The sequence below is a fragment of the Cyanistes caeruleus genome, chromosome 32 (genome assembly GCF_971803275.1).
Source record: "Cyanistes caeruleus chromosome 32, bCyaCae1.hap1.1, whole genome shotgun sequence".
NCBI lineage: Eukaryota > Metazoa > Chordata > Aves > Passeriformes > Paridae > Cyanistes > Cyanistes caeruleus.
The window spans coordinates 598,416-615,246 of NC_141733.1; the positions used below are offsets into that span (position 1 = coordinate 598,416).

Consider the following 16,831-nt stretch of genomic DNA (forward strand, 5'->3'; position numbering starts at 1 on the left):
GCTGGAGTCTCTCCCCAGCAGCTTCCCCGAGAGCCCGGAGCTGCTCCGGGCCTTGTTCCAGCCAGGGATTCCTGGGACGGGGGCGGGGGGACCCGGCCGTGCACAGACACGTCCCGCCATGCAAATCACAACTAATTAAGAGAAGGAGGAAGAGGCTGACGGAGGCAGCAGCTCTTGGAGCCCGGGCAGCCCCACCCCGGCAGCCGCAGGAGAGAGACACCTGCCCTGGCCCCGCCGGGCTCTGCAGGCGGTTCCTCTCTTGGTTGAGGCTTCCACAACCCCATCCCATCCCTCTCCCATCCCATCCCATCCATCTCCCATCCCACCCTCTCCCCATCCCATCCCTATCCCATCCATCTCCTCATCCCATCCCTCTCCCATCCATCTCCCCATCCCATCCCTCTCCCCATCCCATCCCTCTCCCCATCCTATCCCATCCCTATCCCATCCCATCCCATCCCTCTCCCATCCATCTCCCCATCCCATCCCTCTCCCCATCCCATCCCTCTCCCATCCCTCTCCCATCCATCTCCCCATCCCATCCCTCTCCCATCCCTCTCCCATCCATCTCCCCATCCCATCCCTCTCCCATCCATCTCCTCATCCCACCCTATCCCCATCCCTCTCCCCATCCTATCCCATCCCTATCCCATCCCACCCCATCCCTCTCCCCATCCCATCCCTCTCCCCATCCCTCTCCCCATCCCATCCCTCTCCCATCCATCTCCCCATCCCATCCCTCTCCCCATCCCATCCCTCTCCCATCCATCTCCTCATCCCACCCTCTCCCCATCCCTCTCCCCATCCCATCCCTCTCCCCATCCCTCTCCCCATCCTATCCCATCCCACCTCATCCCTCTCCCCATCCCACCCTATCCCATCCCTCTCCCCATCCCAGTTCAGACCCCCCAATCAGGGTCCCCCCACCCTTTTCCTTTTTCCCCCCGATCGCTCCCACCCCGCATTCCTGGGAGCGGCTCCCCGGTCCCGCTGGAGCTCCAGGAGCTCCAGGCCCTTCCCGAGCCTCGGGGGATGGCCTGGAGCGGCTCCCGGGACTCGGGATGGGCTGGGGGAGGCTCGGGGGTCACCGAGCCCGCTGTCCCCGGGGGCTGGGGGAGGTTCGGGGATCCAAATCGCTCGGAAAATCAGGCGGAGCATCCCAGTGCGGAACGACCTGTCCAGCCCAGTATCCCGGTTTTACTGGCCCAGTGGGGGGGTTCGGGGTGGTGGTGGCGTCCCTGGGGTACCTGGGGTGTCCCAGGGGTGTCCCTGAGGTGTCCCAAGGGTGTCCCTGGGGTCTCTGAGGTTTCTCTGGGGTGTCCCAAGGGTGTCCCTGAGGTGTCCCAGGGGTGTCCCAAGGGTGTCCCTGGGGTCTCTGAGGTTTCTCTGGGGTGTCCCAAGGGTGTCCCTGAGGTGTCCCAGGGGTGTCCCAGGGGTGTCCCTGGTCCCGGGGACACCTCTGGTCCCTCACCCCACCCCTGGGCATGGAGAATCCCCCCATTCCCGGTGCTCCCAGCCCTTCCCAGGCTCAGGAACTCTCGGGAATCGCAGCCGTGCCCCGGCTGGGTGCGGGGTCACCGATCCCGGCCGCTTCCAGAGGCTGCTCGGGATCGCTGGGAGCAGCAGCTCTGCCTTATCAACCTCTTATCGCTCCTTCAGCTCCACACTTGAACAATCATTAATCTCAGCCAGCAGCTCCGGCCGAGCTCCGAGTGCCTTTGGGGTGTTCTGGCCTCACCCAACCTCCCCGGGTGGAATCTCTTCCCAAAATCCCAAATCCCAACCGGGAGCCGCGGATCCACGGGCAGCAAACGCTGACCCCGCTCCCCGTTTTACCCCGCAAAGGCAGAACGGAGCGAAATCGGCGTTAAATCCAAATATTTCCGCCCCATCCCCTATTTTGGCTCCGTTTTCTGGGAATGAGTGTCCAGGTCTTGTCCCTTGGCACGGCAGAAATTCCAGGAGAAACCTGGGAAGTCTCGGTGTCCCCCAGGAGGGTTTGGCTGGCAGGTGGGGATGGAGGAAATATTCCATATTTATCATCTCCCCGGTTCTCCAGGACACGGCCACAAATCAGCCCCGAAAATCCAATCCTGGGGAAAATGCTCGGGAATTTACTGCGCTCCAAACGCGGCGGGTTTATCCTTTAACGCTGCTTCTTTATGTATTTCTCTCCCTCCAACCCTATTTATTTCCTATTTATTGGCCCAGCCTCCCCTAATTTATGTTTTCATTACTTTGATTAACGCTCCTGCTCCCCTGACATCGTTATTCCGGCGCGGATTCCCGAGCGTCTTCCCGAAACCCTCGGTGTTAAATAATCCTCGGATTTAGCCGGGATGATTTGTAATTTAATAAGCGGCTCCACCGTCGTGTTTTATCTCCTAATTGGGCCGGAATTAGCAGCAATTCCGGAATTAACACAAATTATGTGATACTAAGCGGGGTTTTATTGGGTTGGAACTGCAGCTTTAGGAATTATCCGTTCCTCAATCCCGGCTGTGATTCATTTCTGGATCGTCCGTGGAATTGTGGAGGGGATGCTGCTCTTGAGGAAGGAATTTTGGGGAGTTTTGGTCCCGCAGGCGGTTTCATTTCATTCCCTCATCAGCATTTGGGGAATGATGGGTCTTGTTCTCCCCGTCTTTCCGTGCCCACTCGGCTTCTTCCTGAAACAATTCCCAGATTTGCTGCAGGATCTGAGTCCAGCCAGAGCCGGGAATCCAGAAAATCGTGGAAAAGAGGAATTGTTCAGGTTGGAAAAGCCCGCTGAGGTCATCGATTCCCACCAATAACCCAGAGAGAGGAGAAAGAAAATCGATGTTTTTCCCCAAGGTGGGATTTGTAACCATCCCTCGCACCAGGATGAGCCGGGACCTCCCCATTTCCTCAACTTTTCCTTTTTTTCCTTTCGCCTTTGGGTCTTTGACATTTCTGGGATCTCAATCCCAGTTATTCCCGTGGGTGAAATGTTCCTTTAAAAGGGGGAGGAAAACAAAAAAAAAAAGGCCTCAAGGACAAACTCTCAGGATAAAACTGTTCCCAGCTCTCGGGAAACAAACAGGGCTGTCCCCATCCCGGATGATTTTCCTCCTTTTGTTCCCAGATCCAGCCCCCAGGGAGCTGTCCCCGCTCCGGGGAGGAGGGAGGAGGAGGAAGGAGGAGGAGGAAGGATCCGTGATCCGGTAAATCCGGCTGTTTCCCAGCTGTTCCCGGGGCTCTCCGGGCAGGAGCAATAACCAGGAAAACGACTCCTCTCTGGAAAACCTGGCCACCAGGTGCTGGGGAACAGGGCCAAGGTCCACAGCTCTGGAAAATCCAGCTGTTACCCGCAGCTGCTGCCCGGGCTGGGCAGCGCCGAGGGCCAGGAAGGCAAATTTGGGGTCAAAAGGTGGAAAAACCTCAGCAGGTGGGAGCTGGGGGGAGGAACAGGAACGTTGTGGCTCTTCCTCCTCCTCTCCCCATCCTCATTCCCATCCCGAGCTTCCCTTGGAGCAGGCGCCCATCGGGGTGAGGGTTTGGGATGGAATTCCATCCCCGTGAGGGTCTGGAATGGAATTCCTGGGAAAGCTGTGGCTGCCCCGTCCCTGGAAGTGTCCCAGGCCAAAAACGGGGTTTTTAGGGATGTCCCCGGGGTTTTTAGGGATGTCCCCAGGGTTTTTAGGGATGTCCCCGGGGTTTTTAGGGATGTCCCCGGGGTTTTTAGGGATCTCCCCGGGGTTTTTAGGGATGTCCCCGGGGTTTTTAGGGATCTCCCCGGGGTTTTTAGGGATGTCCCCGGGGTTTTTAGGGATGTCCCCGGGGTTTTTAGGGATCTCCCCGGGGTTTTTAGGGATGTCCCCAGGGTTTTTAGGGATGTCCCCGGGGTTTTTAGGGATCTCCCCGGGGTTTTTAGGGATGTTCCCGAGGTTTTTAGGGATGTCCCCGGGGTTTTTAGGGATGTCCCCGGGGTTTTTAGGGATGTCCCCGGGGTTTTAGGGATGTCCCCGGGGTTTTTAGGGATCTCCCCGGGGTTTTTAGGGATATCAGCTGGGTTTTTAGGGATGTCCCCGGGGTTTTTAGGGATGTCCCCGGGGTTTTTAGGGATGTCCCCGGGGTTTTTAGGGATGTCCCCAGGGTTTTTAGGGATCTCCCCGGGGTTTTTAGGGATCTCCCCGGGGTTTTTAGGGATATCAGCTGGGTTTTTAGGGATATCAGCTGGGTTTTTAGGGATGTCCCCGGGGTTTTTAGGGATGTCCCCGGGGTTTTTAGGGATGTCCCCAGGGTTTTTAGGGATGTCCCCGGGGTTTTTAGGGATGTCCCCGGGGTTTTTAGGGATGCCCCCGGGGTTTTTAGGGATGTCCCCAGGGTTTTTAGGGATGTCCCCGGGGTTTTTAGGGATGTCCCCGGGGTTTTTAGGGATGTCACCGAGGCTTTGGGAGCGGGATGAGCTCCGGGATGGATCAGGCTGGGATTCAGCATCGCTCACCCCAAAGGAGCCACAGGATGGGGGCTCAGCGTGAGCTGGGAGAGGCAGAACAGCCCCAGGGGAATTCTTTGGTGTCTCCAGCCAGGAATGCGCGGGGGATCCAGGCTCGGCTGTGCTGCACCAGCCTTTCCCCATCAGCTGCTCCAGACCCGCATCCCTCCATCCCCCAAAATCAGGGGTGCTCCCGGGTTTGTCACCCCACAGCCCGGTCTGGGGACAGCAGCGAGGGACAGACGGGAACGGTTTGGGTCGCAGGGCACCTTCAATCCCGTCCCGTTCCCAGGGCAGCGACAATTCCAGCAGCCCAGGGTCCCCCAAAGGCTGAATTCCATGGGGGGACAGCGAGGAGGGATGGGGGGGATGGATGAAGAGGGGGGAAGGGAGATGGAGGAGGAGGAGGAGGGGTGGGGATGGGGATGAAGAGCGGGGAATGCGGCTCGGGAAAGGGAAGGAGGCTGCTGCCATCTAGAGCAGGTGCCCGACAGCCCAGCCCAGCTTCCCCACCCCCGGAAAGATCCTCTGGGAAGAGCCTGAACCTGGGAAATTCGGAAAAAGCCATCGTGAGCTGGGGACAATTCATTAATGAGAAATAAGTGGGAAAATCCCATTCTCACCCCAGTCCTCACTGGAAATTTCTGTCCCCGCGGATGAAGCAGAGCCGGACCCAGCCAAGGGCTCAGAAAGGGGAAAAGTATTTTAAAAAAAAAAAAAAAAAAAAAGAAAAGAAAAAGGGGAAGGGAGAAAAGGGAACGGAAAAGCCCCAAAAAGTCTTTGAGGACTTTGGTGAGGTGTCCCCAGACCGCAATCCCACAGGATGGGTCCCCGGGAGGAGGCGAGATGTCCCCAAAGCCACACGCGCCCCATCTCCCGGTGTCCCCGGTGCCGTCTGAGCCCCGTGTCCCCCGGGATCGCCGTGTCCCCTCCGGGGTGTCCCCACGTCCCCCGTGTCCTCCGTGTCCCCTCCGGGGTGTCCCCACCCCCCGTGTCCTCCGTGTCCCCCCTCTCGGTGTCCCCGTCCCGCCGCGTCCCCTCCTCGGTCCTCCCGCCCGCCAGGGGGCGCGCTGGAACGGGGCGTGTCCCTGTGGCGGAGGGGGCGTGTCCCGGTGTTTGTGGGCGTGTCCCGGTGTCTGTGGGCGTGTCCCGGTGTTTGTGGGCGTGTCCCGGTGTCTGTGGGCGTGTCCCGGTGGCAGAGGGGGCGTGTCCCCGTGCCGTGTCCCGGTGGCTGGGGGCGTGTCCCGGTGCATGTCCCCGTCCCGGGCCGTGTCCCCTTTCCGTGTCCTGGTGCCGTATCCCGGGGCGTGTCCCTGTCCCGGTGCCGTGTCCCGGGCCGTGTCCCTGTCCCGGTGCCGTGTCCCGGGCCGTGTTCCGTTCCCGAGGCGTGTCCCATTGCCATTCCCGAGGCGTGTCCCATTGCCATTCCCGAGGCGTGTCGCGTTGCCGGGGCGTGTCGCGGTGCCGTGGGCGGGCCGAGCCGAGGCCGCCATGGCGCTGAGCGGGGCCCTGGCGCTCCGTGTCGCCTACGCGTCCTTCGGTGCCCTGAGCGGCCTCTCGGCCTTCTGCGCCTGGAGCGTGGTGCCCGCGCTGCGCCAGCCCGGCACGGCGGCGGCCGGGGGGCTCTCGGGTACGGCACCGGGGGGCGTGAGGGCTGAGGGGGATCGGGGTGAGGAGGGGATCGGGGCCGGGGGCGTGAGGGGGCTGAGCCTGAGGGAGGGATCAGGGCAGCGATGGGGGCGAGGAGCCCCTTCCTCAACCCTGAGGGGGCTTTGAGGGCTGAGGGGGATCGAGGAGCCCTGAGGGAGCTGTGAGGGGGGATCGAGGAGCCCTGAGGGGGCTGTGAGGGGGATCGAGGAGCCCTGAGGGAGCTGTGAGGGGGGATCGAGGAGCCCTGAGGGAGCTGTGAGGGGGAATGAGGAGCCCTGAGGGGGCTGTGAGGGGGATTGAGGAGCCCTGAGGGGGCTTTGAGGGGGATCGAGGAGCCCTGAGGGGGCTTTGAGGGGGATCGAGGAGCCCTGAGGGGGCTTTGAGGGGGGATCGAGGAGCCCTGAGGGGGCTGTGAGGGGGATTGAGGAGCCCTGAGGGGGCTGTGAGGGAGGATCGAGGAGCCCCTTCCCCATGGCTGAGGGGGTTGTGAGGGCTGAGAGGGGATCGAGGAGCCCCCTCCTCACTCTGAGGGGTGAGAGGGGATCGAAGAGCCCTGAGGGGGCTTTGAGGGGGGATCGAGGAGCCCCTTCCTCACTCTGAGGGGGTTGTGAGGGGTAAGAGGTGAATGAAGAGCCCCCTCCTCAGCCCTGAGGGGTGAGAGGGGATTGAGGAGCCCCCTCCTCACTCTGAGGGGGTTGTGAGGGGTGAGAGGGGATCCAGGAGCCCTGAGGGGGCTTTGAGGGCTGAGGGGGATCGAGGAGCCCTGAGGGGGCTGTGAGAGGGGATTGAGGAGCCCCCTCCTCAGCTCTGAGGGGGCTGTGAGGGCTGAGAAGGAAGGGCAATGGTGGGGCTGAGGAGCCCCTTCCCCAGGGCTGAGGGGGGGTTTGGGGGGAGAGGCAAAGTTTGGCAAACACTGAAATGGCAAAATTCCGGTTGGCAAAGCTCCTGCTCCTGTTGGAGTGGGGATTTCATCTCGTTCCAGCTGATGCTGCAGCTGGAGTGGATAAAAGGGGATTGTTTAGCTGGAAAAGACATGGAGGCTTTGTAAACACACAATAAAAAAAAATGTCTTGGAGTTGGTCACCATTTCCCGGGACTTTGCAGGGAGTTTTTAATGTTACTTTTCATTTTTCCCCTCATTTTCTTTGCCATCACCGCCCGTTTGGAGCTGGAATCGGGATGCTCCTTGCAGGAATGCTGGAGTCAGGGGGCTCCTTGCAGTTTTTATGTTTGTTTGGGGTTTTTTTTTGCCCTCTGCTGCAGATTTGTTGTTTTTCCCCGGGATCTCCATGTGGGACAAATGGCCCTGCCGTGAGCTGAGCTCATTCCCAACAAAACTCTGCTTTCCCTGGGATTGAAGGATCCCTCCAGGAGGAGCATGAGGCTGACAAATCCTTGTGTTTGTCCCAGTTTTTGTTTGGATGTTTGCAGGGAGGGGAAGTTTGTATCCAAATATTACCCAAATATTTGGGTCTGAAGAGGGGAGGGAATCGATCCCCAGGTTCCAGCCTTGCTTTGAACTTCTGGGATTTATTTCAACTCATTCCAAGGGAGGTTTTTGTTTTGCCTGATCTTGTCCTGATACCTGCGAGCTCCTCTCTCCTTGGCTCAGGCTGTTCAGGGCTGTTTCCTTTTCCTGGGGCTTTGGAATTGGGATAATTTGGGTTGGATTCCCTGTCAGAAATCCTTGGGTTGTGTCTGATGGAGCAGCTCCTTCTCCAGGGAAGGTGTGGGGTAAATCCACAGGGATTTGTGTTTTTATGGAGGGGTTTGGGTGTTGTTTGAACCCAGGGGTTTTGTCCCCTGGCTCAGGATTTCGGGACAAAGTGCTTTGGGAAGGAGGATGGGATTTGGGGGAATCCCTGAGGTGAAAACCTGCAGCTCCTGCAGTCAATCACCCCAAGATCTCAATAAGTCACAGCTTTTATTTAATTTCCCTGTAAAAATGGTTTCAAACCCTGAGTTTTTCAGGTGATCTTTTGGCCCAGAGCTGCCCCTGGAGAGCTGGGCTGGGACTTGGATTGGGGTTGGGTCAGGGTGTGGGTCAGGGTTTGGATCAAGGTGTGGATCAGGGTTTGGATCAAGGTGTGGATCAGGGCTTGGATCAGGGCTTGGATCAGAACTGGATCGGGGTTTGGGTGGGAATTGGATCAGGGCTTGGATGGGGTTTAGGATCAAGGTTTGGATTGGGATTTGATCAGGGTTTGGATTGGGATTGGATCAGGGTTTGGATTGGGATTGGATCAGGATTTGGATGGGGTTTGGGTCAGGGTTTGGGATCAGGATTTGGACTGGGATTGGATCAGGGTTTGGATGAGGTTTGGGTCAGAATTGGATCAGGGTTTGGATTGGGGTTGGATCAGGGTTTGGATGGGGTTTGGGTCAGGGTTTGGGATCAGGGTTTGGATTGGGATTGGATCAGGGTTTGGATGGGGTTTGGGTCAGGGTTTGGATGAGGTTTGGATCAGGGCTTGGCTCGGGGTCAGGGGAACTCGAGGCACCCACGTGCTGCTCTCCCCACGCAGAGCTCGGGGCAGCAGCGGCAATTTTGGGCTGGGAACACCAAACCTTGACTCAGCACTCAGGGCAGTTCTGCTGAGTCATTGGGGAGCAGCTTTTTGCTGACTCCAAACCCCAAGTTCCCCATTTCTGTCAGAAATGTGGCTTGGAAGCGCTGGAGCCCGGGCCAGCAGGAAGTGGGGAAGTGGATTTTGGAGAAGTTGAGGGCTCAGCTCTGTCACCAGAGCCTGAGACAGCATTTGGGGTGTGATGACTCCGCAGTTGTGACCACGGGATCTTCCCAGATCCCCGTCCCCAAATCCCTCCCGCCAGCCTGGGGACCCCCAGCACGGGGGGATTGGTCATGGAGTGTCCATGGGGGGCCCGGGGTGGGAATCCAACCTGTCCTGAGCAGGGAATGCGGGCAGGGGGGCAGCAGGTCCTGGCAGCCGCGGGGATGGGTTGGGCAGGAGGGGCTGAGGGGTGTTCTGATGTCCCTGCTGTCACCTGGACAGGTGTCCTGCTGTTCCCAGGTGTTCCAGGGGGGTTGAGCTGTGCTTTACTCTCCTTGGGTGCTGTTCTGATGTCCCTGCTGTCACCTGGACAGGTGTCCTGCTGTTCCCTGCTGTTCCCTGGTGTTCCCTGGTGTTCCAGGGGGGTTGAGCTGTGTTTTACCTGTCCGTGGGTGCTGTTCTGACATCCCTGCTGTCACCTGGACAGGTGTCCTGCTGTTCCCTGGTGTTCCCTGGTGTTCCAGGGGGGTTGAGCTGTGTTTTACCTGTCCGTGGGTGCTGTTCTGACATCCCTGCTGTCACCTGGACAGGTGTCCTGCTGTTCCCTGCTGTTCCCTGGTGTTCCAGGGGGGTTGAGCTGTGTTTTACCTGTCCGTGGGTGCTGTTCTGACATCCCTGCTGTCACCTGGACAGGTGTCCTGCTGTTCCCTGGTGTTCCCAGGTGTTCCAGGGGGGTTGAGCTGTGTTTTACCTGTCCGTGGGTGCTGTTCTGACATCCCTGCTGTCACCTGGACAGGTGTGCTGGCGCTCTGGGCCCTAATCACGCATGTGATGTACCTGCAGGATTACTGGAGGACCTGGTTAAAAGGGCTGAGGTTCTTCCTCTCCGTCGGGATCCTCTTCTCCGCCCTCTCCGGGCTGGGCTTCTGCGCCTTCCTGGCCCTGGCCATCACCCAGCACCAGTGTGAGTACTGGGAGGGACTGGGAGTGCTGGGGGGAGCTTGGGGACCGAGCAGGGCTGGGGGTGCTCCTGTCACCTCCTCTTCTGGGGACAGCCTGAGGGGATGTCACCGCATTTCCCTGCCCTGCTGTGGCATCAAAAAAAAAACCTGGAATTGCCTCATTTCCATGACAAAGCCCCCCAAAAACCCCGGGAATTTCCTCATTTCCATGACAATGGTCGCATCCATCCCTCCTGGAGCAGCTCCAAGCCCAAACCTCGGCCCTGACTCAGCATTCCCAGCTCCAACCCCCTGAACATTCCCTAAGGAAGGGCTCCAAATCCCTCCCGCGATTTCCTTGGCCCCACACCAAAGGGAGAACGTCTGGGGGTTGTTTTCTTGGAGGTTTTCTGTGTTTGTTGTTTGTTGAGAAGCCCCACGGGGTTGTCCTGGTGGTGGTGGTGAAGCTGTGTGGGGTCACAACCCCAAAAACACCCCTTGGCTCATCCTAAAGAAACTCCCCGTGGAGTTTTCCTGGTGCAAAGGGATGAAAAACCACGTGGGAAATCCTGGAAAATACAGATATGAAAGGAAAATCAAACGTTTGCCATCCCCTCCTTTCTTGGAAACGGGAGGAAAAACTGGGGAGAAAACTGGGGGTTTTTAGGGGAAGTCCTAATTACTGAGGTGCCCTCAAAAAGCAGAGCCAGCCCCCTGTGGCTTCCACAGGATCCCTGGGAAGAGGCAGTTTTGGGATAAATAAAGAGGAAATTGGCAGATTTCTCCCAAAAGAGGCTGTTCCTGGCATTCCCTGAGCCCCACCTGCACAGGGGATCAGTAAATATTAATAAATATTAAATATTCATCCCAGCAGGAAAGGGAAGCACCTCTAGAAGGAGGAATTGGGTTTTTTCCTCTTTTTCCCTGGGATGTGAAGTTCTGGAAGAGGATGGAGAGAGGGGTGAGGAATAGGGAGCTGCAGCTTGGGATGATTTCCTCGAGCCACATCCAGCAATTCCCACAAATCCCTGAGCGACTTTGGGCAAGCCACCCCATCCCAGTGGGAGCACAGCCTCCCTCAGGGGTCATGCAGAGCTCCCAGGGGCTGGAATTCCCACCAAATCCCTGTTTTATTTTTCCCTGGCAGCCCTGACTGACCCCAAGAGTTATTACCTGTCGTGTGTGTGGAGCTTCATGGCGCTCAAGTGGGCGCTGCTGCTGAGCCTCTACTCGCACCGGTACCGCGCCGAGTTCGCCGACATCAGCATCCTCAGCGACTTCTGAGCTCCCTGGGAAAGGTGTGGGGCAGGGAGGAGAGGCCTGGGCACGGAGCAGGAGCTGCCTGCCTGCCTGGCTGTCTGCAGAGGGGGTTTTTCCTGCTGGATTTTTCCTCGCCCGTCGCTCTGGGGAGGAGGGAGGAGGTGGCGGTCGCCGTTTTTGTCGCTGCGCTGCTCCCCGTGTCACCTCTCTGCTCCTTTGTCCCCTGGGATGAGCCTCCCTGGAGCTCCCAGCCAGGTCTCTGCAGGGGTTTGGGGTTTATCTGGGGGTGGAGGAGCACAGCTCATCCCAAAGCTCCCCGGGTTGGGAATGCTGCTCCTGGTTTTAAAAGGAATGGGATCCCGTGTTTAACCATAAATGCCGTATTTAACGCTTGAAGTTGCAGCAGCGGGTGTGTGGGGAAAAGGTGTGGGGGGGAAAGGGCTGCAGGGCCAAGGCCTGGCCTGCCTGAACCTCAGGGAGAGGAAAAAATTGGGGGAAAAAATGTTTTTGTGGAAGCAGAAGGAGAGGGGAGGGGATGGGGGCTGCTCAGGTGACCCCAGGGATTGAGGAGCACCTTTGGGGTGAGGCTGTGACCTGCTGGAGTCCCTAAACCTGGAACTCCCACCCACATCCTTTTTTAAAGGGTCCTGTGTGTAAATATTCCCTCTGTTTTTACGTGGATTCCCCCTGGTTTGCACCTGGGGGGTGCCGGGGTGGGTGCCACCCTCGCTGTCACCCTGTGCCACCACAAATACAGCCCTCCCTCACCAGCCTGGCTGCTCTGGAATTCCCTGGGGAGCTGGGAGAAGGATGTGTGGGAATGGCACCTTTTGGGGTGAGTGGGATCGTTTAACTCCTCCCTTCCTCATCCACCAGGAGTCTGAGGTGGCTTTTCCCCCCCCCCCCCCTCTCACAAATCCCTTGGGATTCGGGGATTTCAGCCCAAAGGGGTTTTTGGGGAATTGGTGTTTTTTTCCCTGGAAGCGAGCGAGGGGCAGAGGGGCTTCAGGGGGGCTTTGGAGTCAGCCCTGAGTGAAGTTCCCATTCCCAGCCGCATCTCGATCCCTGACCGCGGGGTGGGGACACTCTGGGGACACTCTGGGGACACTTTGGGGACACTTTGGGGACAGCGCCGGCTGCAGGGCCAGCAGGAGCCACCAGAGGGCGGCGCTGGCACAGCCCGGGCTGGGCGTGGGGGGACGCGAGCGAGACCCCAAAACCACCCGGAACACCCCAAAACCGGGGACATCCCCCAAAACAGGGACATCCCTGTTCCCGGGGACCGCAGGAGCTCAGCGTCCTACAGGGACAAGCCGAGTCCCTACAAGGGAAAGATCCCAGCTGGAATTCCTGGCGCTGGGACAGGACAGGACAGAGGTCCTGGTGGCTCCAAAGACTTCCCAGGACACTCCATCCCCTCACCCTGACCCCCCACAGCCCCCACAAAGTCCCACCCACCCTGTCCCCATCTCCGGCTTCACCAGCTTTTCCCAGCCCCGTTTTTCATGGAATCGCCCGTTTTTCCCTTTGCAGCATTCCTTACTCCCTGCTGCTGGGCAGCCTGGGGAATCTTCAGGAACTGGGGAGCCTCTGCTGGGTTTTGGGGGTTATTTAGGCCCCTGGAGGACCCCCGTGGCTCTGGGACCCACTGAGGGGGGGTCTCAGCACTTCCTGAGGGTCCAGCAGTGGCCCCGATCCCGCTTTTCCTGCCCTTGGAGGGATTCAAAGGCACCCGAAGGAAAACCACAGATTTTTCACATTTTCCCAATCTGCTCTCAAGATGTGGCGAGGGCGGAAGCGGCGCCTCAAAGGCTCCGGATGAGCCTGGTGGGGCTGGGGACCCCTCCAGGTGGCTTTGGGTGGGGGGAAGGAGGTGCTGGGGACACAGGACAGTGTGGAGGGACACAGATCCCAGCTGGATGTCCCTCACAGGGACACAGATCCCAGCTGGATGTCCCCAGCAGGGACACAGATCCCGGCTGGATGTCCCTCAAAGGGACACAGATCCCGGCTGGATGTCCCTCACAGGGACACAGATCCCGGCTGGATGTCCCCAGCAGGGACACAGATCCCAGCTGGATGTCCCTCACAGGGACACAGATCCCGGCTGGATGTCCCCAGCAGGGACACAGATCCCAGCTGGATGTCCCTCACAGGGACACAGATCCCACCTGGATGTCCCCAGCAGGGACACAGATCCTGGCTGGATGTCCCTCACAGGGACACAGATCCCAGCTGGATGTCCCCAGCAGGGTCACAGCTCCCAGTTCCCCATGGAATCCTTCTCCTGGGAATGGGGGCTAGGGAAGTGCCGCAGCCACGGACAAGGAGCGTGTCCCTTCCAGGACACGGGGATGTCACCACACGTGGTGTCCCTGCTCCCTGGACACGCTGCTGGCTCAGCCTGCATCTGCCCTTTGTTCCCTGGCTGGGAAAAAGCAGAAAATGCCCCAAATCCCACCTCACTCTGGGCATCCTGAGGGTCTGGAAGGGAGGGAGAGGGGTGAGGAAGAGTCCTCGAGGAAGAGCTTGGGGTGGCCTGGCTCCCAGGGGCCGTGTCCAGCTGGGACACACGGACACGAGCCCAGTCCTGCTGCCATTCCCGAGGGAATCCTCGTGCTCCAGCCAGGGCTTTGGGTGAGAAACAGCTCTGGGATTTAAAGATCCCCAACGGAGCAGTTGTGGTGTCGGGATGAACTCACCGGAGCTGGGGGAGCTGGGACGGAGCCAGGGGCTGGGAGAGGGGGGAGAACATCACACACAGAACTGGGAATGGTTATTTTTAGGACAATTCTCAGCTTGGAGAGCAACCAAGGGAATAAAACATTTCAATATGGGCCCAGTGCTTAACGAGGAGGCTGAAAATCCCCAGGCTGGGATATCTGGGAAGAGCCTTTGGGATGGGGTTTGTGGAGAGCCCGAAGGGGCCCAGCACAGCTCGGCTGAGGGGTCACTGGGGGGTCCCCACCCTTCCTCTACTCCTTCCCACCACATTCCCATTGCTTCCCTTCCTCACCAGCTGGGAATGGGAGAGAAGGACGTGGGGAAGGGGCTGGAAAGGCTGGAATAACAACCAGGGGGAAGCGGCAGCCCCCCACCCTCCTCCTGCCTGTCCCTCGTGGTGCCTCTGCCTCAATTTTAAGTGGTTTTTACCCCTTTTTTAGGCCAATAAATCCCGACCAAATTCATCCCCTCCAGCCCTCGGGAGACCCCAAATTCCACGAGACCCCCGTGGTCCCGGAAAAACCCTTTTATTCCTGGTGCTGGAGGAGATGAGGAGCTGGAGGATTCCCCTTCCCTGACGGAGAGGGATCAACCCTTTGGAAAACCGGGAGAGGAGGAGCCCCGGGCTGCTCCTGGCTCCATCCCTTCCTCCTCCACCTTTTCATAAACCCCAAAAATCCCAACTCCACGTTCTGCAGCCCCAAAAATCCTGGGAGCTTTGAGCCTGTTCCTGACCCACATAAAACCCAACAATCGGAGAGAAACCCAACCCCACCCCGTCCTCCCCCCCGCCCGCTCCGTGGAGATCAAACGCCTTTTAATCGGAATAGAATTTCCTGGGACGAAATGAGGAAAATGTGTCGCTCGCATCCGCCCGGCAGCCGCTCCCCCGCCCCGGGCTCATCCTCAAGGAGCTTTTCCTTCCCCATCCCGCTGCTCCTCATCCTCACCTTCATCCTCATCCTCACCCTCATCCTCATCCTCATCCTCATCCCTCCCAGCCCACGGAGCATCCTCGGGGAGCCCGGAGCCCCGGGAATCTGCTCTCTGTCCCTCTGGAAAGGCGGCTCAGGAAATGCAGCCCAGCTCCGCAGCTCCGGGAACTCGTTCCAGCCGCCGAGGGAGAGTTTTCCTTTCATCTCCGGCCAGGAGTTGAGCCGGGCCTTTGGTCTCTCCCCAGGCGCGGCTTTGAAGGCTCCGGGGCTGTCCCAGATGTGCTGTGGGGCTGGGGGCAGCTCTGTGAGAGCGGGGTCCTTCCCTGGGGGGCAGCTGGGGGGCTCCTGACAGGTACCCCCACCCTGGGTGAGGGGCTGGGGACACCCAGGGCTCAGGGACACCCAGGTTTGGGGACACCCAGCCTTTGGGACACCCGGGTTTGGGGACACAAAGGTTTGGGGACACCCAGGTTTGGGGACACCCAGGTTTGGGGACACCCAGGGCTCAGGGACACCCATGGGTGGTGGCTCTGAGAACCCCCAGAAACCCCCAGAGACCCCCAGGGACCCCCAGGAACCCCCAGAGACCTCCAGGGACCCCTCAGGAACCCCCAGAAACCTCCAGGGACCCCCAGAAACCCCCAGAGACCTCCAGGGACCCCCAGGAACCCCCAGAAACCCCCAGGGACCCCCAGGGACCCCCAGGAACCCCCAGGAACCCCCAGACCCCAGCGGGCAGCGCGTTTTCGCCTCCATCTCTGCGTTCTGACAGATCCCAGCGCGTTCCAGGAGCGTGAGGTCACCAGGCCGGGGGGATAAAGGATCTCGTGGCCATCCATCAGCCCAGCATCAAAGCATCTCTCGGGTTCCCCTTCCCAGCCCGATCCCCCAGCCCCAAATTCCCCGCGGTTGCCGCGGAAACCTCACGCGGCGCGGATGCTCCGCGATTTTCGGGCTCCCCGCAGCTGTTTCCACTCGAGGCCTCTGTAACTGGAAAAACCTGCGGGTCCCAAGGCGCTTCCCGGCCTCCAGGGGCAGCGGTTATTCCCGGTTCTCTTTTATGTTCCTCATTTATCAGCGTTATCCTCATTTTTTAATGATTTTTTTTGGTTTTGTGTTCTTTTTTTCCTCACTCGAGATGAAACGGGGATTATTTTTGTCCTCCGGAACAAAGGAAAGGAGGTTGGGGGGGGGGAAAATAAATCCCAAAACAAAGCAGAACGAAACAAAACCCTCTGAGGGCACCAAAAGCTCCCCCAGCACTGCCAAGGCCACCCCTGGCCATGTCCCCAAGTGCCACCTCCACTTTTAAATCCCCCCAGGGATGGGGACTCCACCCTTTCCCAGGAGGAATTTTCCCAATATCCAATTTAAAGCTTTGGTGGACTCAAGGATTGTCCCCTCGAGGAGATTCCCCCAAAAACCCCCCAAAATCCTCCTGGGGGTGATGGAGGTGAGGGGACGTGTCCAGAGGAGCCAGGAATTGGTGGGAATCGGGAATTCAAATCTCCCATCCACTGACTTCTCCCTCAGTCGAGTGAGCCGGGCTTGGCTGAGTTGTTTATTTTCTTCAAGACTTGAAATTTTCCCCGATGTGTCAAAAGCAGCACCAGAAAAAAAGCCCCCAGCGGAGCTGGAGGAGTTATTGAAACCACTTTGGTGCCTCGTGACCTTTCCATGAGAAGTTTGGATGAATATCCTCCCGAAAAAAACACTCACTGAAAGAACAAATTGAAATATTTGAGGGAAAAAAACCACAAACCCTCCAAATGTAGGGGAAAAAAAAAAATCCCCTTGGGGTGTGGGGCTGCTCCTTCCTGCGCTTCAAAGCTCATTGTGTTCCTCCCTTTGCTCCGGGATCCCAAACCCTTCTCCTGGCGAAATTCAATTCAATTTTATTTTCTTTTAAAAGGAAAACAATAAAAAAAAATAAAAGAAAAGATTTAATTAAGGGATAAAGGCCAGGCACAGCCCGAGCCGGAGCTGGTGGCAGCTCCCCAGCCCTCGGCAGCGCTGCTGGAGCCGAGGATTGGGATCCGGCCCCGATCCCGTCCTCCCGGGGGATTCTCAGCCCCAGAGAGAGCAGAGCTCCTGCTCTTCCCCTTCTTCGTCCTGTTCCTCTTCCTTTTC

At 58.7% G+C, this 16,831-nt stretch overlaps 1 protein-coding gene across 1 annotated transcript; it reads left to right on the forward strand.

Moving 5' to 3' along the window:
• Positions 1–5,619: 5,619 nt before the first annotated feature.
• SLC48A1 (solute carrier family 48 member 1) lies at positions 5,620–11,812 on the forward strand. The gene is made up of 3 exons (XM_086870165.1): positions 5,620–6,089; positions 9,638–9,805; positions 10,930–11,812. The coding sequence occupies exons 1-3, from the start codon at positions 5,711–5,713 to the stop codon at positions 11,064–11,066; spliced, it is 684 nt and encodes a 227-aa protein (XP_086726291.1). The 5' UTR covers positions 5,620–5,710; the 3' UTR covers positions 11,067–11,812.
• The last annotated feature ends 5,019 nt before the right edge of the window (positions 11,813–16,831 follow it).

Coding starts and splice junctions, on each gene's coding strand:
- SLC48A1 (XM_086870165.1), top strand. CDS start 5,711: ATGTCCCCGTCCCGGGCCGTGTCCCCTTTCCGTGTCCTGGTGCCGTAT. Junction 6,090..9,637: donor GGCGGCCGGGGGGCTCTCGG/GTACGGCACCGG, acceptor TCACCTGGACAG/GTGTGCTGGCGCTCTGGGCC. Junction 9,806..10,929: donor GGCCATCACCCAGCACCAGT/GTGAGTACTGGG, acceptor TTTCCCTGGCAG/CCCTGACTGACCCCAAGAGT.